The sequence below is a fragment of the Sycon ciliatum genome, chromosome 7 (genome assembly GCF_964019385.1).
Source record: "Sycon ciliatum chromosome 7, ocSycCili1.1, whole genome shotgun sequence".
NCBI lineage: Eukaryota > Metazoa > Porifera > Calcarea > Leucosolenida > Sycettidae > Sycon > Sycon ciliatum.
The window spans coordinates 17,970,644-17,998,616 of record NC_088649.1 but is presented as its reverse complement, the minus strand read 5'-3'; the positions used below and the strand labels follow the sequence as shown (position 1 = coordinate 17,998,616).

General features: G+C 46.2%; 2 protein-coding genes and 1 long non-coding RNA gene across 3 annotated transcripts in view; 1 reads left to right on the top strand and 2 right to left on the bottom strand.

Moving 5' to 3' along the window:
• Positions 1–5,868, bottom strand: part of LOC135821133 (uncharacterized) — a 17,711-nt gene extending 11,843 nt beyond the window's left edge. The window contains exons 1-2 of the mRNA XM_065334200.1: positions 5,640–5,868; positions 639–808 (exon numbers count right to left, since the gene is read on the bottom strand). Of these exons, the coding sequence (XP_065190272.1) occupies positions 639–808; positions 5,640–5,793 (324 nt within the window). The 5' untranslated portion in view covers positions 5,794–5,868. The remainder of the gene's footprint in view (positions 1–638; positions 809–5,639) is intronic.
• Positions 5,869–10,741: 4,873 nt separating this feature from the next.
• On the bottom strand, positions 10,742–27,541 carry LOC135820576 (uncharacterized). Its single transcript, XR_010554117.1, has 4 exons — positions 27,434–27,541; positions 18,555–18,629; positions 13,406–13,495; positions 10,742–11,121 (listed from the first exon to the last, which is right to left on the bottom strand). It is a non-coding gene; the product is annotated as an uncharacterized LOC135820576 (long non-coding RNA).
• Positions 22,461–26,958, top strand: LOC135821244 (uncharacterized protein K02A2.6-like). The gene is made up of 5 exons (XM_065334304.1): positions 22,461–22,706; positions 23,553–24,743; positions 25,068–25,191; positions 25,491–25,581; positions 26,012–26,958. The coding sequence occupies exons 1-4, from the start codon at positions 22,461–22,463 to the stop codon at positions 25,547–25,549; spliced, it is 1,620 nt and encodes a 539-aa protein (XP_065190376.1). The 3' UTR covers positions 25,550–25,581; positions 26,012–26,958.
• Positions 27,542–27,973: the final 432 nt, after the last annotated feature.

Genomic DNA, 27,973 nt, shown 5'->3' with positions numbered 1-27,973 from the left:
AATCGCCAAATACGGGAGCTCGCCAGAGCCAGGACCCATTTTTTTATGAATGGACTGTATAGTGCGTTTCAAAAGTATAGACCTCTAGACTTTTTCCGAATAATTCAAATTTGGTTTGAGCTTTTTGAGAAATTTCTTCGGAATATTGCTCAGGCAGCTCACGCAATTTTTCTCGTGTAAATTAAAAATTTCTAAGCGATTGGATAACAGACGCCCAATTTCGAAAATTGTATGCACAAAGTGATCACAGATGTTATATGGTATAGATGCTGGCCTAACGGTTTTTTGAAACCAGAGCTCTGGGCTTTTGAAACGCACTAGTTGCACTCAAGAAGGATGGAATTTCGCCATTGTGCGATTCCTTGGCCGCTCACTGGCACAAGTACTACTGGTAAGTAGCCGCACTCACGCGCAAAGGAACACCTGTACAGATGCACAACCACTGGCACACACACGCGCGCACACGAACAAACACGCATACACACACACACACGCACATGCACACACACACACGCGCGCGCACACACGCACACACACACACACACACACACACGTACCCCCCCCCCCCCCCCAACACACACACACATACAAACACACACACACACACACACACACAGCCATTCACTTTACCCACTCACCTTACTCGGCCAGAGTGTGAATCCACAGCCATGTTTCACTGTCAGCACACAATAGCGGATTCCGACGGACTGCATGACCTTAGCCCATGATTCAAAGTCAACGTTCACTGCCGTATCGAAGAGCTTCGGTTCCGGCAGTGCAGGCATGTGTATGTTACAGCCCTGGATGCCTACAGTAGAACAGTGATAGGGAGGAAAGGTCACTTAGTCCTGCCGTGTGTGTAAGTGTGTGTGTGTGTGTAAGTCTAAGTGTGTGTGTGTTTGTGTGTGTGTGAGCGCGTGTGTGTGCGTGTGACTGTGTGTGTGTGTGTGTGTGTGTGTGTGTGTGTGTGTCCGTCCTCTGGGGAAAATGACGATACCGCGGATGCAATTTTCCACAGTTTCTTGTAAATCCGCGATTTCCACAATCTTCTGCAAATTTTCAAGTTTTGTTGCATGAACACATCGCAAGACTCTGCTTGCATCACACGATCGAGGTCGTGTCACTCCCGAGCTAATTCGGATGGTGAGCCAATCAACCAAGTTGAAGCTACCAGCTTGGTGCGAGTCGAGCCAGAAGATGGTGTCCGTGAGCGAGCTGTCAACTCACGATTTCGGCGAGTGAGCGAAGAAGATGTTGAGAAGATGCAACGGGGAACAGGAACACCGAAGAAACGAAGAATTGCAGACTCTCTCTCTCTCTCTCTCTCTCACTCTCTCCCTCTCTCTCCTTGATCGCTGCTTGTTTATCCTTCCTTCTTTCGCTTTTTTTCCTTTTCTTGCCGTGGTTGGCTATCACCCCTTTCTCGCACTTTGTGTGCCAATTGGTCATGGACCACGAGTTGAGTGAAATAAAACACTTTGAAGTAAAAACAAAATAAGTAAACTGGCTGAAAGTGTTTACAAGCGATTGCCTTGTGGCAGAGAGGAAACACATGTTGTCTTCTGGAGTCTGTTTCTGATGCACACCTAGCTAGTGTTTTGAAGTCTGCGTACGTTTCGCTGAAGACACACAGAAAGGCACCCCTTACGCAAAGTCCAGCTTAGCTTCGTTTAGAAACGCAATCCAACGTGAGCTAAACACCCACAAGCGGAATATCAACAGCATCATCACTGGCATCGAGTTCACAGAGTTCAATAAAGCGTTTGCTGCCTACATCAAGAAGCTCAAGTCGGACGGCGACCTGAAAGCGGTCAATCACAAATCCCCAATCAGTGATCAAGATGACACTAGGCTGAACAAGTACTTTACAGACTGCACCGGTGAACCGCTCAGGCTTGCGAGATTCATTTGGTTTGTCGGAGCAAGCACTTCTGCACGAGAGGTCGGGGAAATCCATCAAGTCTATGCATCGAGGACTTCGAAACAGAAAGTCTGGCTCCACAACGACATACATCCGTACGACCACCGCTCGCAAAGAGCGGGGACTTCGAAACAGTCAAGTCTGACTCCACAACGACATACATCCGTATGACCACCGCTCGCAAAGAGAAAAATCGTCAGGGTTCGCTCACCTCCGCTGACGAAGTGCCCGGTGGTAGAATTGTAGACAGTCACCAAATGGGTGCCTTCAACCCGTACACCTCCAAGGTTACAAAGAGGAAAGGAGGGACAACGAGATCGTTCCAGCGAGCGTCAGCAGCAACCCGTCAGAGAGATACGTGGCACAATGGCAAGCCCCTGGGCAAGAACACCCTCGCCTCCATGATGACACAAATATCAGCAGCAGCTGGACTAACCGTAAAGTACGAACCACTCGGTGAGGGCCAGCTGCATCACTGAGCTTGGTCGACAGGGTCCAGCACCGTCCACTGTCAGGGGCGTCACACATGGTACGACCAGTACGACCATGGTCGTACCACTTTACGCCCAGGCTGGTACGCCCAATTCACCCAAAAAAGCAATAAAAGGGCGCGCCCTGTTGCCCGGAAAATCCGATCCCCCCCCCCCCCCCCCCAGGGGGACACCCATGGACCCCGGTCGTGCCACTACCCACTGCCCCGTGACGCCCCTGGCTGTTATGGGCATTTGGCGAAGCACAGGTGCAGCGCCAGTCTTGCTTCTTATGACCAGCCATCTCAAGAGGACACACTACCCACAGCACTAGCACTATTGGATCAGTGTAAACAGCGAGCATCGTCAGACTCCATTGCACCTTCGACGGCCTCTCTTCCGGCTAAGCGAGCACGCCACACCACTACACCACGCCTTGCATCCAAGATGATGACGCGGACGATGGACTTGATTCGAAAGCCACCGGGAAATGCCTTCAGCAATGCCTTCAGCTTTCAAGATGGGCAGTTTCAAGAACTGCATAATTAACTTAGTAACGAAATATATAAATAAAGATTTGACGTGTAATTCGAACAGGAAATGTGAGGCATGCGAGTGAGTAGTACCTGTGGCCAGTGTCATGTCTGTGGTGCATGGCGTGTAGCCTACGCTGATCAATGCTGCATCCAAAAATCCCAAATTGATCAAAAGACAGATATCACCAGCACAAACATGTATACAGTTAGACCTGGTTTAACTGCACACATCCGTTTTCTATAAATTATCCGGATAGGCGAGGGAACCGGATAACCGAACACCGGCTATGTTGGATGCATCACGTATGCTGTACATCTGTAAGCAGCTATTTTCTTCCGGATGGCGAGGGATCCGGATAAAAGAGGACCGGATAGGCGAGGTCTGACTATATAACTAAGATGTTGCGACATCGGTGGTAAATTAGCGAAGAAAGCGTCTGCTCCAAAAAGTCGGAGTTCGCGCCTCCTGCCGACTGACTTGCCAGGCGCAGTTGTGAGTCAGTCAAGTGTCAAGTCAGTCGGCAGGAAGTGCGAGCTCTGACGTTCGGAGCAGACATTTTCTTCACCAACATGTATCGTAATTTCCGGAGTATAAGCCGCACCTTGCACACTCAAGATTCACCCAAAACAAAGGGGCGGTTTCTGCTATACAAAATCACAACTGCACTGCAGTGCTTGGTTTTGATCAGCATTCTTCTTTGAAGGTTGGGTGTTTACCACATTGTCCTTCTTGAGAGTGATGCCTGAAAGCCAATCTACAACAAAACGACTGAAGCGTACATGTGCATGCGGATTGAGAGTACCTGCACCACATACACTGCATGGTATGCATGTTACTTGACAGCGCAGGCTAGGAGGCATGGATAGTCTGTAAGTATCGCAGTTTTTTTGCGAATCACGATGACTTTGAGTAGCAGTAGATCGATTTTGCATCGCAAACCGCGATGCGATACAGGATAAATTCATCCCTGTTGCTTCGTAACTCGTTCCCATGCGTTTTCTTCTTCTATTTTACATTCAGTACTGGCTCATTATCCGAGTTCAATCAAATTAATGGTGATAAAATTAGGATACACGTCTGTATTTCGTGGCAAAAAAGGGGGGGGGGGGGGTGCGGCTCTTACTCCAGTGCGGCCTATACTAATATAAGCACGGTCCTTTATTTTTTCAATGTACCTCCGCCCAATGCTATTATTGGAGACGTTCCTTTATTGGAGACTGTTCAATTATTATTTCAACCTCATTTCAGAGGCTTGTTGCCATGCCAAATTCATGTCAGACACACACATTTCAGGGTTTTTTCACCGGTACAGATAATGAATTTACACAGTGTGCTTATAATGGAGACTGAGCACTTTATTTTTTGAATGCCGCCCCAAGGTGTTCTATTATTGGAGACGTGCTATTATTGGAGACTGTGCTTATAATTATTAGAGATGATACGGTATAATTATAATGTCGATGAATGGCCATGTACGGTGATGAGTGCATCAACTTAACATGGGAAATGTGCATGGAATACTGTACAGGCAGGACAGTTCGTCCAACTCCAAAGAAAGGGAGTTCGTCAGGTTGTAAATTTTGTCCATGGATCATAACTCAGTGTATCGAAAAGCTGGACAAATCGACATTAGTACGACATTTAATATAGTCCAAACACCTCCTTGGACGAAAAAGACGAAATTAAATTCCAGACGAATATTTCTGCTTATACAGTACATGGTGATTGTGTTCTTAGCTGAGAATTAGGGCAATGTCGGCTACGATCTGTTTTCTACTCCTTTGTAACCTATGCTTTTATAAAATAGACGTATAACTAACGCTTTTGGGCGATCTATCTATGCAGGCAGGCATAGTGGGATGGTCTAAGACCATGATTGAGAAACAGAGGGTACCAGGTTCAAGTCCTGCTTGGAAGCGGAAGGAATTTTTCCAGCCGTGCTGCGACCCACAGTTAATTGGGAACTCGTGGCCTGGCACGAGGGTAACATGGATGCAGCTAATGGGATTTCGGTTTTTGACCACTTGGTGGTGGGTCTGATCTACTCACCTCCCACCGTTTAGGCGCTGCATCTGCGCCTTTGATCCTAGAGGGTGGTGGCGCATCCACGGCGGATGCGGAAAACTCGGCTTTCAGCCGAGTCTCACGCGAACCGTGAAATTTATTTAATTTATTGGGCGATCTACTTCTTCTCGCCCTCGCGTCATACAGTAGAGTCGAGGCGCCCAAGAACGTTGTTTCCGAGGGGTTAGCCTGGGACGTTCTTATTTTTTCAGCAATCTGGCTGCGTTCTTATTGCACGTTCTTAGAAACAGTGCGTACTGGATCATATGTATCCCACAAGCTGCCAGAAAACCAACACCGCCGTTCTTAGCTTTAGGATGTGGCGTTCTTAGTATTTCAGCCTGGACGTTCTTGGGCTCCACGTTCTTCAGCGCGCGACTCTACTGTATCGCAGTCCTCAGACTTTTATACGGGTCCATTCATGATGGGTCTGCAGTAACTAAATATTTCGTAAACATACCTAGCAGTGTTCGTTCATTTTTATAATTTTTTGCTTTTCATTTTATTTTAGGATCGCAACAAGCTGGATTTCGTTTTATTTTTCTTGTTTGTCGGCTTCCGAGGCACGCGTAGTCGAGACACATTCGTGCCTCCTGCGACACTACACTCTACATGATGATTAGGGAAACAATAAGAATGTTTCTCACCGTCCATGGTGTCAATATTCCAAGATATCATGGCTCCCATTTCGTACGCGCTCCATCGCAGCAAAGCTTCGCTCGGAAGCACCTGGCCTCGGCACGAAGACCAGGAACAGCTGGTCAACAGCAAGAGCAACAGTGGACAGAGCGAGTAGGCCATGACCGACGCTCTTCTCAGTTTGCCAGCACAAGCAAGAACCGAATGCCAATGCAAAACAAAACCAAAACAAAAAACGTGTGAATCACAAAGGTGCATTGTACGTCTTTTGCAGTCACGCTACGACAATCGACATGTCGACAGTCAGTACAACAGTCAGCCATGCATGCCATGCGACATGTACGGGCAAGTGGGAAACTGGGAACGGTATGGTAGACACGTGACATGGTCACATGCATAGAAATGTTACGATGATCAGATGTATGATGTACCGGGTCCGGGACTCCGGGTACGTAGATCTACAACTCCCTACATACAAAAAAAAGTAGGCTACAATTGGTACAAAGCTATGTAGACCAGGGAGTCGTATTTTACGACTCCCTGATGTAGACTACCATCAAGAGTGTGTTGTTTATGGACTCTACATTTTTAAAACAATCAAGAACTTTTTGAAGAAGAGTTCATAACCTTGGGGGTTATGAACTCTTGCTACACTAGTGGCTGTGTTGAACCAAGCAAGGCACACAACTAACTACTTGGTCCTGTACCAGTACTCAGTGGAAGTCAGGCGCGCGTCTCAACTCCGAGTTTCTTTGCTCTACGCCCAACTTCATCAGATATGAGCCCGGCTCTGAGACCTGGAGACTGAGGTCAGAAAACTTTTGTATCACTGTCATGCACAATGCCTTACCTTTACTCAGAGCCTGTAGCCGACATGTATATGTATAACAATACAATGTGCTGTACACTGTACACTGCACAGCCCCCTCCAGAAACTTGCGGAGACATTTCAGAAATATCGCGGAAAAAGTTGCGAGGTAAAATGCCACTAATTGCGGGGAATGTTGCGGATTTTGTCAAATATTGCGGGATTATTGTGGTAAAATTGCGGAAATTGCGGCCGATTTTGGTACTTGTACTGTAGTGGTGTACGATGTACGAGTCGTACAGCATAAATCATGCATGACAAAACAGAACGTGTGCTGCGCTGACTGTGTTCGACTGCCTGACAGGAGCTTGCAAGACAGCTTTCCTCCATCCTCGGACAACACTCGACGCGAGCCTTATTTTGTGACTTGTGAGCTGCTGATTTTCCCAGAAACTTCTCCATTCTGGTGTCGATCTCACAAGTAAACTACTGACGAGCTTCAAGAACTAAACAACATTGAAGAAAGACTCGGTTATCTCGGTTGCTTTTCGAAATATCGCGGTGCTTTTCAAGTATCAAGGACAGTTTTCTACAAAAACGCGGATGATTTTTCGAACATCGCGGATATCACGGACTTTTGTTCAAATCGCGGAAAACAACGCGGCCGCGGAATCGCAAGTTCCTGGAGGGACAGTGTAACAGTATTGCTGTAAAGGACTCCTAATACAGGTCGTCCCTCGTTAATACATAATCTCTGGGACTTGACAAATGTTATGTATTAACCCTTTAGGGGCCGTCCGTAAATATTGAACTTTTTTCACCAGACGAATTATTTTAGTTTAGACCCAACCCCTCCCTCCCTCCCCCTCAGAACGTAAAAATTGTTGACATAATTATACATGCATATACAACAAAAGTCGCAAGTGTGCCACTGCTCCTATGGCCATGTGCATGTATCGAACTTTTCTGAAACGAAATTGGTCAACCCCCTCCCACCCCATAACGAAATTATTTCGTTTCGTGAAAAAAGTTCGATAATTATGGACGACCCCTTAGGGGTCGAATTGTTTTGAGGATTGTTCGTCAAATTTGAAGCGGCATTAAAAGTATCAAATATCTGAACAACCGTTCACAATTACTAACATAACACCTATATTTTTACGAACAAGGACAGAAAAAGGAATCCAATAGAGAAAACCAGAGCTCAATCTGACAATGTGAGGTTGCCAGCCCTTGCTCTAAATGTAGGAAATGCTTGCAAAATGGACGAAAACCCAAAACCAAGGTCAGAGTGGACCAAACAGATTGCCACCGAATAGTCTCTGGTAATGTGATCTGTTGTGACAGAGTTGTGACAGAGTTGATCGTGGTTTCCTAAAAAGAGTGACAGAATGATCCCAATCTAAAACAAAATTTTACTGCACTCATGAGCTGGTGCATACTCAGACAGTTGAACGTCAAATTTTTCTTCGTGCCTGTAGTTCAAAACTTTTAGTTTCAACCTACCTAGAAAACTCAGGTTTCGAGTAGAAAATTGTCTTGAGAATCGAATTGCCAAAAATCCAATAATAAAAAGTCAAAGAATTGGCAAAAATTGGTGATCAAAGCACTACATGTGTGACATACGGATTAATCCGTACTATGACCCCTAAAGGGTTAACGGGGTTTATGTACTAAACGAAAGTGTACATAACTTGCTTGTATACCAGAATTTTTCACTTTTTTCAACTTTTCTGAGTGTTTCTTGCTGCCATGCGAGATATTCTTGATTCCTTCGATATACATAAAAATTATGTTATAACGGTCACAGTCAGCGAAGATTCTACAGTTTACATGATACATGCCCAGCCGCGCCAGTACAGTCACTCGAAAAAACAGAGTTTTTTTGGTTTGTGATGTGCGCTCTGATTTCTGAGCGTCCACAAGTAGAAACTAGAACACGACGTGCCTCCACTGGAAGGCCAAAAGACCAACAAAATGTACTATTGAGGTATATGTAGGTGGCATGCGGGTACGGAGAAATGTTATATACTAACGGGGTTTATGTACTAACGAATTATGTACTAACCGACAAAATGTGTATGGAAGTGACCACGTTTCGTCCGGGACTTGAGATTTCTTATGTACTAACGGGGTTTATGTACTAACGGGGTTTATGTACTAACCGGACTCGTATTAACGGGGGACGACCTGTACTAATAGTACCGGTAATGATACAAACATGGCTGACCACTCAACATTTTCTGATTGATGACGATATCTAGCAGGGAGTATGTAGAGTCCACTATCCAGTGATGCCTTGGGGTGTACATAATGTGCTTTGAACATACAGGTACAGGTAGTCCAGGTGCGTGCGCCGGCGCCCTTCAAGGGGGGGGGGGGTTCCGGGGCGTCCCCGGGAAAATTCAAAAAATGAAGCAAAATCCTGCATTTTGAGCTAAAAAAGGGGGGTTCCGGGCAACCAGGAACCCATACGGGGCACGCACCTGGGTACATACGTTTTGACGCTGTGACGAGTGCCACAATAAGGGACCCGGTCGGTAAATATCGAACTTTTTTCAGTTTAGACCCAACCCATCCCTCCCTCTCAGAAAGTAAAAAAAGATGTTGACATATGCATGCAAGAATACAACAAAACTGGTACAAGTGTGTCACTGCTCCTATGGCCATGTACATGTATCAATGTTTTCTGAAAAGAAATCGGTCAACCCCCTCCCACCCCATAACAAAATTATTTCGTTTTGTGATTTTTTTAATAGAAATCCAGAATCGGTTTTCTCGTTCTAATCATCAGTTGGGAAAAAATACGGAACTAAAGGAGAATTTGGAAAAAAAACCACTATCACGACACTTTAAGAAACGAAATACATGTATTCAGTAAAATGCATTGACAAAATGGCGCTTTCGCAGGGCATTATTCAGAATGTCTTTCTGTTGTCTCGCAGAGCTCACTGACTTGTCAGTTTGAGCACTTTGGCAAGGCACGTTCGGGCCTGGTTTAAATCTGGCTTTGGAAAATTTTATTTTCATTGCTATCAGGTTCTCTGTGCTGCGCTGATGAGTTCACAAAGAACGAAACAGCTTGCTGTCCGCAGATTGAGTGTTGTCGCGTGTATGTTTGTCATTGCATTTCACTGAATATTTCGTTTCTTAAAAGCATGCAGTGTCGTGATAGTGACGTTTGTCCGAACTCTCCTTTTAAGAGTTCCGTATTTTCCCCACTGATGATTGGAACGAGAAAATCGATTCCGGATTTCTATATTATTGCTATAAAATACACATACATATCGAACAAGTAACGTAGTTGCGTGATGTCTGCCGCCTTCATCCTATTCATAACTATATTAACACTATGATCTCCTCGCAGATTATTTGTGAAAAAAGTTCGATATTTATGGACGACCCCTAACTACCGGGCCAGCGCTCGCGGCGGACAGAAATGGGAGTCCCAACTCAGTAGGGGAATTCACCCGCTGTCACCACCGCTCCTCTCCCCCCCCCCTGACCCTTAAGGCCATGGTAAAAAATAAAGTTGATTCTCAGGTCATGAGCCTGTGAATGGCGGTGCGAGCGAGCGTTTTATTTTTTTTAATTTTATTTCCCACAATTTTTTTTATTTCCAAAGATAGGGTCACACATAGTACATGGTCACATGTTCATATTATTCAGGCCAGGGAGTAGAAAAATACCGGTATTTTACTACTCATGTCTTTCGCATTGACCGCTTTCATGCGCGCATATGCATGCATAGAATTAAAAAAATTCGTCGGTGCGCCGCCAAAAATCGGTGCGCGCGTACTTGAGAATCAAAGAAAATTTTTACCATGGCCTAAAAGATCATCGGAATTAAAATCATGCATAATGATGTACACATGTATACAATCATGTACATGTACCTTGAAATGAACCAGCCTGGTTCGGCCGTGACCGTACAGGCTGCACCAGATGTGGACACCACTCAAATGATGACCAGCAACAGCTTCTGGTCAGTCGAAAGTGCTGACATAGGGACCGGCGGATTCTGCTCGAAAAGGTGGCAGATTCTGCTCGAAAAGCAGTGAAATTGGCAGAACCATACAAACCTTATGGCGGGCATTTCCTCGAATTCTGCTCCATTTTTTATCCACATACCAAACATGCATGAAACTTACCAGAAAAAGTACCGAATTCTGCCAATTTTTCTGCCGGCAGAATCCGCCGGACCCTATGCTGACAACAGGGAATCGTCAAAATACAGCAGTCCCTTTATAACCCGGCACCATTTTGTGCTACGGAAATTCCGCTGGGTTAGGGAGGGTGCAGGATTAGAAGATCTGATTTACTGCTGCAATGTGCATGAAAAGGACATTTTGGTGACAACAAATTGTGCTGGTTTATAAAGTGCTGGATTAGCTAAAGAGAGATGACTGTATTATTATCTGCCGACCCCCTGGCTAACAACTCGCTCACATCACAATCATTAAAAAAAACACACACACACACACAATCCGCGGCCCAGCACACATTGCACATGACCACATCCTTGCAAAGGCGGCTTGAAATGCTTGACTGACATTGGACCAAAGATGGAAGATGAAAAGAAGGAGAATTGAAGACAATATTGTGGCTTGCAAACATTTAGGATATGTGAAAATACGGTCTCGGTGGAGTGGAGCCCACCTTGAAGCTTTACGCGCGACCGACTGAATATAATAAATGTACACAGATACACACACACACACACACACACACACACACACACACAAACAGACACAGGCACACACACACGCAAACACACGCAAACACACACACACAAACACACACACACACAAACACACACACACACACAAACACACACACACACACAATTTACATACCCTGCATGTCCCGCTTGATAGGCAGAACAACATTTCCGGCAGACTAAGAAATTCACTAACAAAGAATTACCAATACTGCTGCCTTTAGAGTATACTACAGTCAACTTCGCTAATAACGACTGCGGATTTAACCGCAATTCGCGAATAACGACAGAATTTCCATGCCCAGAGCAAAGTCCCATCTAACTGTAATACATGTACATACAATGGGACTTCGGGTATAAGGACACTTCGCGAATACTTTTCACACAGTTTTCACTTTTCTGATGCCCCGCCGGGTGTCGTTATACGCACTGTTGACTGTACTGCTCTTAGAGTATCAACGTGTTTTAGTGAACAGTGATTAGTGTATGATTCATTGTGCGTACACCTCATAATCTGACGTTACCTGCACCTTGATGGATGCCGGAAAATTGCTCTTTTCGTACTTTCATTTGGTCATGATGATCTTGACGAAGGCGATCGAGATCGTAAGAAATCGAGCAAGCTTGCTGACATGTTCCCCGGGACCCGGGTACATCTATCACATGATGTTGGCCATGTCGGTTCCAACTCCACTGGCACTCAGCCCCTGTATCTATTGGTCACATGTCATGATGTCGGTCATGTTGGTTCCAACTCCACTCAGCCCCTGTATCTATGGGTCACATGTCATGATGTCGGCCATGTTGGTTCCAACTCCACTCAGCCCCTATATCTATGGGTCACATGTCATGATGTCGGCCATGTTGGTTCCAACTCCACTGACACTCAGCCCCTGTATCTATGGGTCACATGTCATCATGTCGGCCATGTTGGTTCCAACTCCACTCAGCCCCTGTATCTATGAGTCACATGTCATGATGTCGGCCATGTTGGTTCCAACTCCACTGGCACTCAGCCCCTGTATCTATGGGTCACATGTCATCATGTTGACCATGTTGGTTCCAACTCTACTCAGCCCCTGTATCTATGGGTCACATGTCATGATGTCGGCCATGTTGGTTCCAACTCCACTCAGCCCCTGTATCTATGGGTCACATGTCATGATGTCGGCCATGTTGGTTCCAACTCCACTCAGCCCCTGTATCTATGGGTCACATGTCATGATGTCGGCCATGTTGGTTCCAACTCCACTGGCACTCAGCCCCTGTATCTATGGGTCACATGTCATCATGTCGGCCATGTTGGTTCCAACTCCACTCAGTAGGCCTAGCCCAAATTTGCTCGGGGCGCTTCGATATTTCGCCGGCAAATTTTGCCCAAGCACTTTCCATATTTTGCTTGGCATTGCCTTTCGTTTCCGATATTTTGCTCCATTTTGCTCTTTAGGAGCTGCATCTGCGCCTTGATCCTTGAAGGGTGGTGGCGTTCCTACGGATGCGGAAAACTCGGCCTCTATACAGAGAAACCGAGTCTGACGCGAACCGTGAATTTTTTTTGCTCCTGCTTTGTGGCAAAAATAGCTTCGAATGTCTACTTTGGTAAAAGTGGATGGTGACTCTGATGAGGAAAGCAAAACTGAAAATGGTGTCAGTATTACGGATTTTGTATCATGATTTCAAATTTATGTACCCCTGACAACCTGCACGAGCTATTTCAGCACGACGTTGGCCCAATGAAACCAAAGAAATTAGAATAAAATTACCAAAACACACCCGGATCCTCTATAAATTTGATATTTTGCTCGGAATTTGCTGGCAATTTCTTTTCGTGGGAAATTTCGATATTTTGCTGGAAGAATTATTATTATTATAGACAACACCTCATGGCATGAGAAGAAAATCAGCCAGTACTGCCGGCAAATTCGGGCTAGGCCTACCACTCAGCCCCTGTATCTATGGGTCACATGACATGATGTCGGCCATGTTGGTTCCAACTCCACTGGCACTCAGCCCCTGTATCTATGTGTCACATGTCATGATGTCGGCCATGTTGGTTCCAACTCCACTCAGCCCCTGTATCTATGGGTCACGTGATGTCGGCCATGTTGGTGGTCACATGATGTCGGCCATGTTAGTTACACCCCCCCCCCCCCCCCCTGCCATGCCATGATCGCTTTCCACACAAATCTAGTCACATGACACAAACATGTAAGATGTAAATCAAGTCAGTGCACAAACACACCTACCTCTTCTGCATACTTGCATTGGCTTGTTATAGACCATCTTCACTTCGCATGTTTCATCATCTTCGCAGGGAGTTTCATTGCAGAAATCAGCTGAGAAGGAAAGTCGTAATTACAATACCGTATATTCTCTATTATAAGCGCTGTGCTTATATTTTTTCAACACCCCTCTGCCCGGGAGAATGAAGTTGAAGACACCACTGCAGCTGTACTTATGGTTGATAAATATGGTGGTAAAGACATCCAAGAAGAAGATTGCCTGATGAGTCCAGCGGGGACGAAACGTACGTCGCAATCGAGCTATGTCGTTGCTGCGTCATCATCTATGTGCCATGCGCTACTTGATGTACCAGCCTGCTATGCCGGATACCGCCAGCCATGCATCGACCAGGCGCCAGGCGCGAACTGATGGTGGTGGTGGTGAGACTGAGGAGAGCTCTGTGCCAGAACTTTGCAGCCTAGAGAGCGTGTGTGGGCAGGCGTGTGTTTACCGCCATATTGCCAGGTGTGTCTTTACCACCATATTTATCAACCCCTCTGCCCCGCGCTTATAATGGAGACCGCGCTTATATTGGAGACCGTGCTTATATTTTTTCAACCAATGCATCCATACAGATCAAGAAGAAATACATGCGAGATATCATGCATGCAGCATTGATTTCCACCAAGACCGTGCTTATAATAGAGACTGTGCTTATAATGTTTCGAAAGGTGCTCACAGTGTGCTAGTATTAGAGACTGTGCTAGTAATGGAGACCTGTGCTTATAATAGAGAATATACGGTAAGGCAATTCGCGTTGAAACCTCGCACAACTCCTACAGTACTATCGGGCGGCGAAGAACGGGCCGCCGAAGAACCGCCAGGCTAGAATTTCACCAATTAAAGAACAGTTTAGGCTGGATTTTTTGCAGATAAGGGTGGGAACCGTAATGTACACTATAATGTACACTCAGACGTATAACTCTGCATAAATGTACATGTAAGACTGTACCATCGAATAAGAACGAAACTGCTGTGTTCGCTAACAAGAACGGGCTAGGCTAGAACCCTGACCCCCCAGTTCTACGGCACCCGACTGTACTGTGCTCAAGCTCACAACCACACCTGTTGCATCCTCATCCCCATGCATACATGCATCCAGCCAGCATAAGCGGGCTGGGGGAAAACCCCTGAACAAGAGCACGCACAGTGTGATCATGCCGGTGCTGCGGAAGTAGATATCTTACTACTACTATGCACAGTACACATGAGTACAGTCAAGAGTAGATACACAAGAGTGTGCAACTCCGGGATGGGTTGGCCCGCGGCGGAATGTTTTGTTGACATAATCTTTTCGACGATGCACGCGCTGCGAGTCTTTTGGAAAGTTTCGCCTCGTGCACTTGGTCGGGCTTTACATTGCAAAGTCGGTGCCCAGCACGTGCTCTCACACCGCTCTGGGGAAAAATGCGCGTTCTTCTGAAAAAAAGGTGACGTCAACAAAAAATTCCGCCGCGGGCGGGGGTATCTGCAGATTGTGCAGAAGAGATCTGGAGTTGCACACTCTTGTTTATCTACTCTTGATACAGTGCATACAGTCAGGTACCTACATGTACCTACGTACATGTATATAACAAGAGTACAAATATTACACAGCAATGAATCGAACACGTCTCATTCCGCTGTAACTCCAAGTTTCGTGTCAAAACACCTCATCAGACAGCATAAAAATGAAGTGTTTTGACACGAAACTCGGAGTTACAGCGGAATGAGACGTGTTCGATTCATTGCTGTGTAATATTTGTATTACTTGCTCTGTCCAGTGGGCATTGAGCACTGTAAGCAGCCTAGGGACTTTAGACAACTGTCTATATAACAAGAGTACATATATAACAAGAGTACATATATAACAAGAGTACTCAATGATGCAGACCGCCAGACTGTTTCGGCCAATGAGGCCTCATCAGTGCAATTCCGAGCTTAAAATAGGATTGAACTGTCAGCCATGGCTACGAGAACCACAGACATTAGGACAGCTCGATATACTAGCGCTGAGAGTGCTCAAACTGCTAGAAGCAGCGGGCAAAGCATAAAGCTAACCAGCGCAAGTGTGTTCTATTGAGAGTGCTCTACAAGATCGAGGAGCGAAATACTCGAGAGTACATATATTATAACAAGAGTACATAATTTTTTTTATTTCCACTTGTACAGGTAGACTCCCTCTAATTCGAATACGGTATAATTCGAACATTCCGTGTAATTCGAACTTTTTCGTCGTACCGATCTTCTGCAAGTCACTTCAAGTCAAAATCGAATGCATAATTCGAAGTACGAAAAGTGCGCCGGTTGGATAATTCGAACCCAGTCTTCGTACAGAAGAGCTGTTTACAGTACATTGGCTATGTCCTTTGAACGCTTATTTCGAAGTGAGATTGAGTTGCTATCCTTGTAATTCGAAGTTCATTCTTTTCTCCTTCTCTAGCCAAGAGTAGCTCAAAAATCGATCGATGGTCCGCTGCAGGATCGACTATAGCGTTCAAGAAACCCACCTTCTCTCGAAATTTCTTTCAAGCCCGTGCGAGGCAAATTGCAAAGGTTTGATTGAAGACGACGTCTTCCAGGTGGCCGACTCTCTTCGCGGATCTCGATGGCCTTTCGTGCCGCGCCAGCTCGTGCGCGGAGATGTTGGCGCACAAAAACACTATTGTCGTAAATATTGTCTATGCCTATGCTCCACTTCCGTTCTTCAGAACGACGTGCTGCTGTCCGACGGCCTTTCATGACGCGGATTAGGCAGCGCAGTTCTTTTCCGTTGAAACTGTTTCAGGAAAGCTGCAGTGACTGACAACTTACTTCTTCACTAGAAATGAAGATGTCAAAATGATTTTGTGTCGATCCAATGTTTTGATGATCCGTTGTACACGACCGGTACGACCAGTCGACCACCTATGTTTCGTTGATGCAAATAAAAATGTGCAAAAAATATTCAGCATGCGATTTCAAGCATTTTGACATACATATCAGTACATGGGGCTGCATTTGGATAATTAGAAGTTCCCGATAATTAGAAGTTAGGGCCTGGCAATTTGAGGTTCGAATTAAAGGGAGTCTACCTGTATCAGGTTCGGCCTCATTTCCTCTGTGCTGCGCTGACGAGTCCACAAAGGACGAAGCAGTTCTGTCCGCAGATTGAGTATTTCGCTCCTGCTCTTGTAGCAGTTGAGCACTCTTGCGTGGGGTGGTGCCTTTGCTGTTTGCATTATGCAGAGCTCACTGACTTGTCAGTTTGAGCACTCTGGCAAGGTACGCCAGGCCTGATTGGAAATTTTTATTTCCATTGCTAGCAGGTTCGGCCTCATTTCCTCTGTGCTGCGCTGACGAGTCCACAAAGGACGAAACAGTTCTGTCCGCAGATTGAGTAACAAGAGTACATATATGAGCCAGGGACTATAGAAACCGCCCTACGACGTTTGATATCAAAATCAAGTTATGACGTTTCAAAGTCACGCGACTCAAAGTTAGTTACGCGAAGCGCAGAACTCGTCACTTTTGTTTTGACAAGACTCAAGAGCTTCTCCGTCTCTCGTCTTGTTAGGTGGTCGGGGAAGGATTCCGAGCTCGAGCGATTGTCGAGTAACTCATGAGGCTCCACTTACTGTGATTGATTATGGCTACAACATCTAGTAGACGACGCAGCTCGATTCTGTGTGGAGTCGACTAGTCCCTGATGCGAAGGCGCTTGAATCGGACGACGAGAATTTTTACGGATTCAGCGCTGGCACCCGCGAGTCGTCGGCGAGCGATTCCGACACCGATGCTGACAGCGACGGCGATGATATACCACCTAAGAAGAAGACGTATGGAGTCACAGCAAGCTCGAGTGCTGCTAGTGTTGTGTCGAAAACGCCAAGCCCCGACAGCTCGGAAATTTCAAACGCGGAGAGTGACACCGACTACTCGGAATCGGATGACGAACCAGATACCCCCGCACCTGAGCCACCGACGACGGAGCAGGTGAAGCGTGGTCTCCTCGGACATACGCGATGGGATTGAGAGAGGCTGTGGATGCAAGTCGAAGAATCATTGGAAAGTCATCCCAGAGCAGCAGCTCGAGGACTACATATTTGCAGTCTCTAAACTGCGAGAATCGAAAAAGCGCTTCAACAGTTCAAGCAGTTTGTTCTGGGCGCACTGACTGGAAGCATGCGAAAGTCGATGACTGGCGGTGTGATCGACCTTTCTATTTCCGCTATCATGTACGTGGTTACGAGTTGTGCAAGGACGTGTTCATGGCAGTTCATGCTGTTGGAAGTCATGTAATGAAGCGCCTTCAAAAAAGGCAAACAAAGGAGTCGTTCAACTGGCACAACATGGCTTGACTGGGAGAACACCAGAGCACTTGGCCATTTCAGCAGACATAGAGCAGGATGTAGTGCAGTTTATTTAGTCATAATTATGCTAACATGTACGGTCTACCTCAACCTGCAGCGGAGCGAGGTCGTGCTGAGGACCCTCCAGTATACTTACCAGCATCCGAGCACAAGAAGTCTGCATACATCTACACCAAGACCGTCACACAGTATTCGCCTGTTCATTACAGGTCATTTTGCCACATTTGGAGGAGACAGGCAGCACACATCAAAGTGATGAAGCCAAGGACAGACGTATGCGCACTGTGTGACAATCTGCGGTACAAAATTCGTGTCGCCCGTACAGAGGAAGAGACGAAATGTAGTGTCCAGGCCCTGTGTTCGCACACATCGCTAGCACAAGAGGAGCGGCAGTACTACCGAGATTTAGTGGACGGCGCGCAGGCGTCACTGGATGAAGCTGAGGGCATAGTTCACTATACATTTGAACTGCCTAACTACTACGTAGTAGCAAGAATGAAGATATACAAAGAACATTACATACCGTGTACATAAATTTGCTCTATATTGCTCAATTGATATGCCATTATTAAATAGGTGGTTAGGCACATTTTACCATCGCAGATCAACTTGAAATTTTGTTTGAGCACATTACCATACCATACCAACATTTTGAGAGAAAAAAAAATTTTCGCCAAAAAATGCCATAGGGTGGTTTCTGTAGTCCCTGGCTCATATAACAAGAGTATGTAATACATGTACATGATTACATAATTATAATTTTAACAGCACCGAGACTTACTGCAGTGGAAGCCTCCAACTGTATTAGTACACTCGTGTGGGCAGTTGTGTGTGCCCTCTTGGCATTCATTGATATCTGTGCGGGGAGGTCATGTAAAGAAAACAACACGCACACTAGTCTCAGTACCATTGTCTTCCATCATTATTTACGAGTTGGGTATGTGAACATAGTGAAAAAACAAAAAAACAAAAACAGTTTTAAACATAATTAGCCGACGAGGAGACACAAATTATTTGAGTGTCGGTCAGGTTTCCTATGAGTGAATATCTCAAATGAAGCTGCGTGAGGCATGCGCAGAATTTTGAGGAGACAAAGGTCGCAAAATGGCAAGGAACAAGATTAATTGTGCACTGATAAGTCATAACAACATCACAATAAGAAAAAAAGAAGAAAAACTGGGATATCTATTTCTTCATTTTGATGTTCATTTTGATTGTTGAGATTTTATTTTGTATCGCAGACCAAACGGGTGTTGTTATGAGCGCACAGTTCATCTTATTCACAGCTTCAAACTTCCTAACAATATACTGTAGTGCTGCAGTCAGACCTCACTTATCTGGTCCTCTTTTATCTGGACCTGTCGCCATCTGGAAGAAAATCGTTGGTTACCGATTTACAGCATATGCCTTGCATACATACAGTATGTGTGTTCAATTATCCGGTTCCCTCGCCTATCCGGATATTTTCGTGGAAAACGGATGTGTGCGGTTATGCGAGGTCTGACTGTATCTCGACATTTGCACATCAAGTTCACCCACACTTCACACATGGATACGTATATGTTTGGAGAAGAGCTCATATTGGGCGAAATACGAAGAGCCAAGAAGGCGACACACACACACATACACATACACACACGCACACATACACACACACGTACACACGCACACACACACACACACATACACACACACATACACACGTACACACACACACACATACACACGTACACACACACACACACGCACACACACGCACACATACACACACACACACACACACACACACACACACACACACACACACACACACACACACACACGCACACACACACACACGCACACACACACACACACACACACACACACACACACACACACACACACACACACGTACACACACACACATCCACATACAGTAAAACATGTGACTACCGACCACCCCTTGGTGCCAGCAAAAGCGGTCTTTAGTAGCAGGTGGTCTTTAGTTAGAGGTTTGCACCGCGTGACCATAATTATATGGATCCCATTATATGATATGTATGTCAAAATGCAGCTAATACCCCTAGGACTTGCGCAATGTCATTCTTATGTCAGGTCAAACAACACTTGGAGAGAAAGACGGAGAGATGGAGAGAGACAGAGAGAGAGAGAGAAGATTAATTTTTTGCAGACTCCAAATTCAGCTGCTACTTCTGAAGCCAGGAGTCAAACGTTCCCTGGGGAAGTTTCGTTTTGCGCTGGGCTTCAAATTTGTTTATGCGATCAATCGTACCGACTGTCCTTGTTGTGACTTCTCGATTGCTTGAACGCGATCCTTCAGCATCAGGACCTTGTGGTGCTGCTTTGTTTTTGGATTCCTTGATGCCATCGTCGATCCGTCTGTATGACTGGGGTGACAGAGCCGCCCAGTCTTCGTTTCTCCTCAGAGTAGTAACATCGGTCAGAGTGCGCTTTCGATGCGCTCTCCAAGACGTTTCCTATCATGTTTATTCTCGACAGCGCTTGAAATTTTGACAGGTGTAGTGCAGTCCACACCGACTCCACAGCCAAAATTACCTGCGTTCATTTGTTCAGCTGTAGTATCGAAAGATTCCTTTCAGGACCATGGAAAATCAGCAAAATTTCAAGAAGGAGTTTCGAGCAACATTTGATTTCCTACATCGCGGTCGCTAGTTACGGGTCAAAAATTGTCTTTGGGACTGGAAAAGGTGGTCGCTGGTCGCGTTCAGCAGGTAGTCGCTAGTCACAGTGCATTTTGAATGTGAGACCTTCCGTGCCTGGTGAAGTGGTCGGTAGTAGCAGGCTGGTCGCTAGTCACGGTGGTCTTTAGTTACAGGTTTTACTGTATGCACGCACACACACACACACACACACACACACACACACACACACACACACACACACACACACACACACACACACACACACACACACACACACACACACACACACACACACACACACACACACACACACACACACACACACACACACACACACACACACACACACACACACACACACACACACACACACACACACACGTACACACACACGTACACACACACACACGTACACACGTACACACACACACACGTACACACACACGTACACACACACGTACACACACACACACACACACACACCTTGACCTTGACCTTTGACGCCCATCGCCGGAGGCGATGATAGCAATGCTACGGCAGAAGCCATAGCAACTTGTGCTGGGATTACACCATTCAACAGCTTGCAAGGCTGAAGAATTGACCGTCACTATTCAGCCTGGTCTACACCATACAGCTATTTGGAGTGACATTTTCTGGCCAGTGAATCCCTTTTTTGGTCTTTTTCATTTTTTTTTCCCGCACACACATCACACCACATACTCCGGCATGCACTGGCTGTTGGTAACCACCCAGGAGAATGAAAGAAAAGTCAGGAAGAGTCTGAGAAAGAGAAGAAAGACGTGTGTGACCATAATCGTCGGGAATCGAACCCGCAATCTATCGATTGGAAATTGCTGCACATACCACTGCACCATATGGGACACACACACACACACACACACACACACACACACGTACACACACACACACACGTACACACACACACACGTACACACACACACACACACACACACGTACACACACACACACACACACACACACGTACACACACACACACGTACACACACACACACACACACACACACACACACACAACACACACACACACACACACACACACACTTGTACTTGTACTTGCTCACTGCCAAAACTGGTCACGAGGGTCTCCCCGGGAGAGGGGAGAGAGACTCAAAAGGAATCTTGGAAAGATGACTCAATTGGCCATTGAACCAACCAACGGCCGACACCCCCTGAAATCCCCAAACTAGGGTGGATTTGAAATGATCCCACTTATGGGCTCACCACACCTCAGTAAGTGGGTGAGGACAAGGTGCAGAAAAAAGGATTGACGGCATCAGGGTATCCGTCCCGGGATCCAACTGCAGGTACCCCCTGCCCCCAGTGAAGGTAATACTTGGTACTAGTGTGGGTGGCTAAATCAGAGTGGATCTGATACAAGCTTCACTAGTGTTATAGTTAGACATTTCAATAATTCTCGAGCATACTTCAAATATTCACGATAGTAATATGTTGTGCAAATACATAAATCACGTACCTGACTTCTCCAGGTCTAGGTCACTCCGAGACACCTTTCTTGCAAGGTATGATAATACTTCATGTTTACAAACATTAGTTATCTTCTTGCTGCAAGCGAAGGCTGTTGTTTACAAAGTCTTCGCCCATAATTTATTTGCATGTTGCTCACACGCAACCTTCCCCAAACTGAATTTGACGCATGCGCTCTGTGTACATCTCTAGAATAAAATTGTGCTCGCTGCTCTAAAACTGCACGCCACTCTGTAGCGTACATCTAGAGATCTAAAGTCCGCATGCGCTGTACGCTAACTTTGTATCCGGTTGCACCAAACGCTTGGAGCGCATATAACCTGAGCTTGCTATCATTTTCATTCATTCCGCTCGAGTCTAAGGACTCTCCAGTCTTCTACTATACTATGGTAAAGTAATGGATAAACCTATTACCCGTTGTGTTTTGTGAGTGCCTTAGTTCCTATCGTGTGCAGAACGTTGAATTACAACATTGGCGACGAAATTTCCGAACCATGTCCAAGGACTCCATCGACCAGTTCGTTATCAGTGGGCACGCAAGTGAGGTCCAACAGCGTTGGAAGAAATGGCGGCGGGCTTTCCAGTACTTCATCGAAGCCAAGGACATCACCGACCCAGATCGCCAGCGCAGCATGCTGTTGCACAAGGCTGGCCTACAGATTCAGGAGATCTTTGAAGATCTCGAAGACCCGGTTGCGCAGGCAGATAGACCAGGGGATGACAATGCTTTCAAACAAGCGGTAAGAATGCTTGATGAGCATTTCGCATATACAGTCAATCCAACTTTTGAGCGGCACGTTTTCAGACAGATGTCACCCAATGTAGGAGAGAATGCCACACAATTCTGCACCAGACTCCGTACGCAGGCCAAACTTTGTGCATTTGCTGCAGATGACGAGCATATTCGTGATCAGATGATTGCCACTTGTATTGACGTCGATCTGCAACGCTCTCTTCTGTCCAAGAGTAACCTTACCCTACAGGTGCTGCTGGAAAAGTTTCGCGTGCGAGAATCGTCAGGCATTCAAGTAAGATCTATGGCTACGGCAGCGTCAAGCGTCAGTGCCAGCCCGAGCAGCGTCGACGCCGTACGCTCTACGACATCGTCAACATCCCCATGTACGCGATGCAACAGGGTGGGTCACGCGTCGTCAGCTGACGATTGCCCAGCACGCCGCCGCCGATGCAACACGTGTAGTAAGGTTGGACACTATGCTGTTTGTTGTAGATCTCAAGGTGGTACTAGTAGTAGTAATGCAAGTAGATCATCGCATGCCCAACCTAGGGATGCTGGTACTCACCATGTCTCACTGCCTGACCAATGTGATGAAGCTCTAAGCTCAGATTTCATGATTGCCAATATTGGGTCCCAGCACAGTCACACTGGCAAATTCCGAGTTGATGTACATGTAAACGGGAAACCCCTCAACATGGAACTTGACACAGGGGCACAGTTATCGATCATTCCTGAAGCTCTTTGGAAACAGTTGTGGGGAGATGTCAAACTGAATGCCACCAAGACTGCACTCTGTACTTTCTCGGGGGCACCTTTAACTGTTGTGGGGGAGGCCTGTGTCGATGTACAGTACCAGTCGCAACATGTCCAGGAGAAGATTCTTGTGGTCAAAGAGGGCACCACCCCGTTGTTCGGCCGCAATTGGTTGTCTAACATACGTTTGGATTGGCATACCATCTGTTCTGTCTCTTCTGCTCCACGTACGTCTGATTCTGAGTCTGTATTAGACGAGTTCCCAAGCGTTTTTGAAGGTGGTCTGGGCAAGATCCATGACTCGGAGGCGGTGATCCACATTGCCAGCGGGGCAATTCCCAAGTGTTACTCAGCTCGACCGTTGCCATACGCCATGAAACCGCAAGTTGATGTTGAATTAGATCGCTTGATTAAGGAGGGTGTTCTAGTTCCGGTAGAATCTTCAGAGTGGGCTTCTCCTATTGTTGTTGTGAAGAAAGCCGATGGTTCTATACGACTCTGTGCAGACTTTAAAGTCACCATCAACCAGCATATTGAAAGCAACATACACCCTATTCCAAATCCCAGTGATTTATTGTCCAGCATTGCAGGGGCCTCTGTTTTCTCAAAAGTTGATCTCAGCCAAGCATACACTCAGTTGCCATTGTCCGAAGACAGTCAGAAACTGTGCGTCATTGCAACCCATCGAGGGTTATTTGCTTTCACGAGATTGCCCTTTGGCGTTTCCTCAGCACCATCAATCTGGCAAAAGACTATAGAGCAGATCTTAGCTGGCATCGATGGGGTCATCGTGTACTTTGATGACATCTTAATCACGGGAACCAACCAAGCAGAGCATGATACCCGGTTGCGTCAAGTTCTAGACAGATTTGAGAAGGCAGGATTACAGCTGAAGAAAGCAAAGTGTGAGCTGAACCAGGAGAGTGTCAAGTATCTAGGCTTCATTGTATCAAGCAAGGGGCTGCATGCTGATCCTAGCAAAGTATCTGCTATAGCCAAAGCACCACAGCCCACTAACTCGTCAGAACTACACTCCTTCTTGGGGCTGGTCAACTTTTATGGTCGATTTATCCCTAATGCTTCGCAGTTGTTGTATCCCTTGAACCGTCTTCTTCAGAAGGGTACAGAATGGAACTGGACTCCCGAGTGTCAACATGCGTTCATCCAGTGCAAGGAGATCTTAGCATCGTCAAACGTACTGGCTCACTATGATCCCAAGAAACCACTCATCTTGGAGTGCGACGCGTCTCCCACGGGAATCGGTGCCTGCCTACTACAACCAGACAAAGTAGGTTATTTGCGTCCTGTTACTTATGTATCTCGTTCTTTGGCTGCTGCTGAAAGAAATTATGCGCAAATTGAGAGAGAAGCTCTTGCCATTGTATTTGCCGTGAAGCGTCTTAAACAGTATCTGTGTGGACGACACTTCACCCTTCGCACCGATCACAAACCGTTATTGAAGATCTTTGGTGAACACGATCAACTTCCGTCTGTCACTACAGCACGTCTACAACGTTGGGCTGTTATTTTGTCCGAGTATCAATATTCCATTCAGCATATCAATGGTACTGATAATGTTGTTGCTGACTGTCTATCGCGTTTGCCCGTTCAGCTTTCTGTGCTTCAGGAACAACAGCTCACGGATTACATTAAGTCTGTCAATGTTGATCCTTGTCATGATCTGCCATTATCCGCTACCGATGTTAGCAAGGCAACTTCAGCTGACCCCACTCTACGTAAGGTCATGCACCACATCACACATGGCTGGCCTAGCAGTGTCCCAGACAGTCTTTCCTCGTACTATCGTATTCGAGACCAGCTATCTGTTGAGCAGGGATGTATCACCTGGGGTTTGCGGGTTGTGATTCCCTTGGTATTTCCCTTGGTATTTCGTTCCAGTCTGTTGCATGAGTTGCATGTTGATCATCTTGGCGTATCTCGCATGAAAGCTGTGGCTAGATCCTTCTTCTGGTGGCCTCACTTAGACCAAGACATAGTTGAACTTGCTGCGAATTGTCGTCTATGCCAACAGCAGGCTCGAGCACCAACGAAGGCACCCATTCACCACTGGGTCTACCCGAACCGGCCATTTGAGAGGGTTCATCTTGATTTCGCTGAATACAAAGGTCAGCACTACTTGTTAATAATTGATGCGTACTCCAAGTGGGCAGATGTATTTGTTATGGGCAAATCTACTACTACTGAGCGGACATTATCATGCTTGAAACGGTTCATTAGCTATTGCGGAATCCCGCTGATGTTAGTATCGGACAATGGTCCGCAGTTTACGTCCATGGAATTTGCCACCTTTTGTCAGAAAAATGGTATTCGGCATAAAAGAACCCCTCCGTACCATCCTGCTAGCAATGGACAGGTGGAGCGTCTAGTACAAGAACTTAAGAAACATCTTGCAAAATCAGATGATTCTCCTCAAGATGCTGTTTCGCAATTCCTGTTTTCGTATAGAAACACACCACATTCTGTCTCTCACGCGTCACCAGCTAGCATAATTATGAAGTTCGTCCCCGTCACACGTTTCTCATTTCTCTATCCTAGTTTTGCAACGCACATGCAGGCCAAGCAAGACTCTGCGCCAGCTATGCGAGCTTTCCTGCCAGGTGACAGCGTCTGGGTCAAGGATGTTCGCCATGACAAATGGACACCAGCGGTTATTGCAGCCAGACTGGGACCACTGACCTACTCTGTTGAGAGTGGTACCACCATCCGTCATGTCCATATTGAGCATTTACGGTTACGAGATCCCGCCGGTGATACAGCCGACAGTGCTGATTCGGCTCGTAAGTGTCCATTGCCCTCCATACCTGATAATTTGATTACTCCAGAGGATAGCTCTGAGAACGCTCCTACTGTTACAGCTGCTACGTTTCCCGCTTCTAGTACTGTTACCTACAATGAGTCTGCAGATGCAAGCACAGCAATAGATTCTGAACCAGACACACCCAGTCCAGCAGTCTCTTTGCGACGTTCTACTCGGGTCTCTAGACCACCAGAGCGCTTAATTGAGAACCCGTCTTTCGGCAAGTAACTGGACGGGGTTTCGGGCTCATGTTTATAGATTTCGTCTTTACTTTCAGGCTTCATTTTATTTTGTGAAGGGGAAGGGAATGTTATAGTTAGACATTTCAATAATTCTCGAGCATACTTCAAATATTCACGATAGTAATATGTTGTGCAAATACATAAATCACGTACCTGACTTCTCCAGGTCTAGGTCACTCCGAGACACCTTTCTTGCAAGGTATGATAATACTTCATGTTTACAAACATTAGTTATCTTCTTGCTGCAAGCGAAGGCTGTTGTTTACAAAGTCTTCGCCCATAATTTATTTGCATGTTGCTCACACGCAACCTTCCCCAAACTGAATTTGACGCATGCGCTCTGTGTACATCTCTAGAATAAAATTGTGCTCGCTGCTCTAAAACTGCACGCCACTCTGTAGCGTACATCTAGAGATCTAAAGTCCGCATGCGCTGTACGCTAACTTTGTATCCGGTTGCACCAAACGCTTGGAGCGCATATAACCTGAGCTTGCTATCATTTTCATTCATTCCGCTCGAGTCTAAGGACTCTCCAGTCTTCTACTATACTATGGTAAAGTAATGGATAAACCTATTACCCGTTGTGTTTTGTGAGTGCCTTAGTTCCTATCGTGTGCAGAACGTTGAATTACAACAACTAGCACCATTGATTACACAAGAGTTAATCTAGCCAGAAGCAGTCCATGGTTAACAGGTATGTATACTTCAAATAGAAAGTATATGAACCCTGAAACCAACAAAGGTGGTAGGTACAACAATACACCTTCAAGCAGCCAAGCCCGTTGGCAACAGGCCCAACACTATCTGGCATAAGAGTACCCACCAACCGAACTAGCTGGCACACACACACACACACACAAACACACACACACACACATGCACACATACACATGCACATGCACACATGCGTCAACTCACCATTGCAGTCTTGGTGAAATTTATTATTATTAACTCTCCTTGCTTGGCATCGGTATCCAGTTGCACAAGGGTGGTGTCTGCACTGATACTCTAAGAAAACAAGGCATACGGAACAAAAGAAAGTACGTTGAGGCTTGCATGCAGGAATGCATGTGTGTTTTGTGTGGTGTGCATGTACGTGTGTGTGTGTGTGTGTGTGGGGGGGGGGGGGGGGGGTTGTGTGTGTGCATGTGTGTGTGTGTGTGTGTGTGTGTGTGTGTGTGTGTGTGCATGTGCGTGTGTGCGTGTGTGTGTGTGTGTGTGTGCGCGCATGTGTGTATGTGTGTGCGTGCGCATGCATGCATGTGTATGTGTGTATGTACGTGTGTGTGTGTGTGTTTTCAGCGAGAAGGATATGCTCTCATACCCGTATAAATGTCGCGTATTAAAGCCGGGCGTATTCCTGTGGAAGCCGAGGTCAGTGATACGCTTCTACTCACATCAGACTTCTAGTCAAGCTAGGTATATCTATGTGTGTGTCAACACTAAAACCAGGCTTAT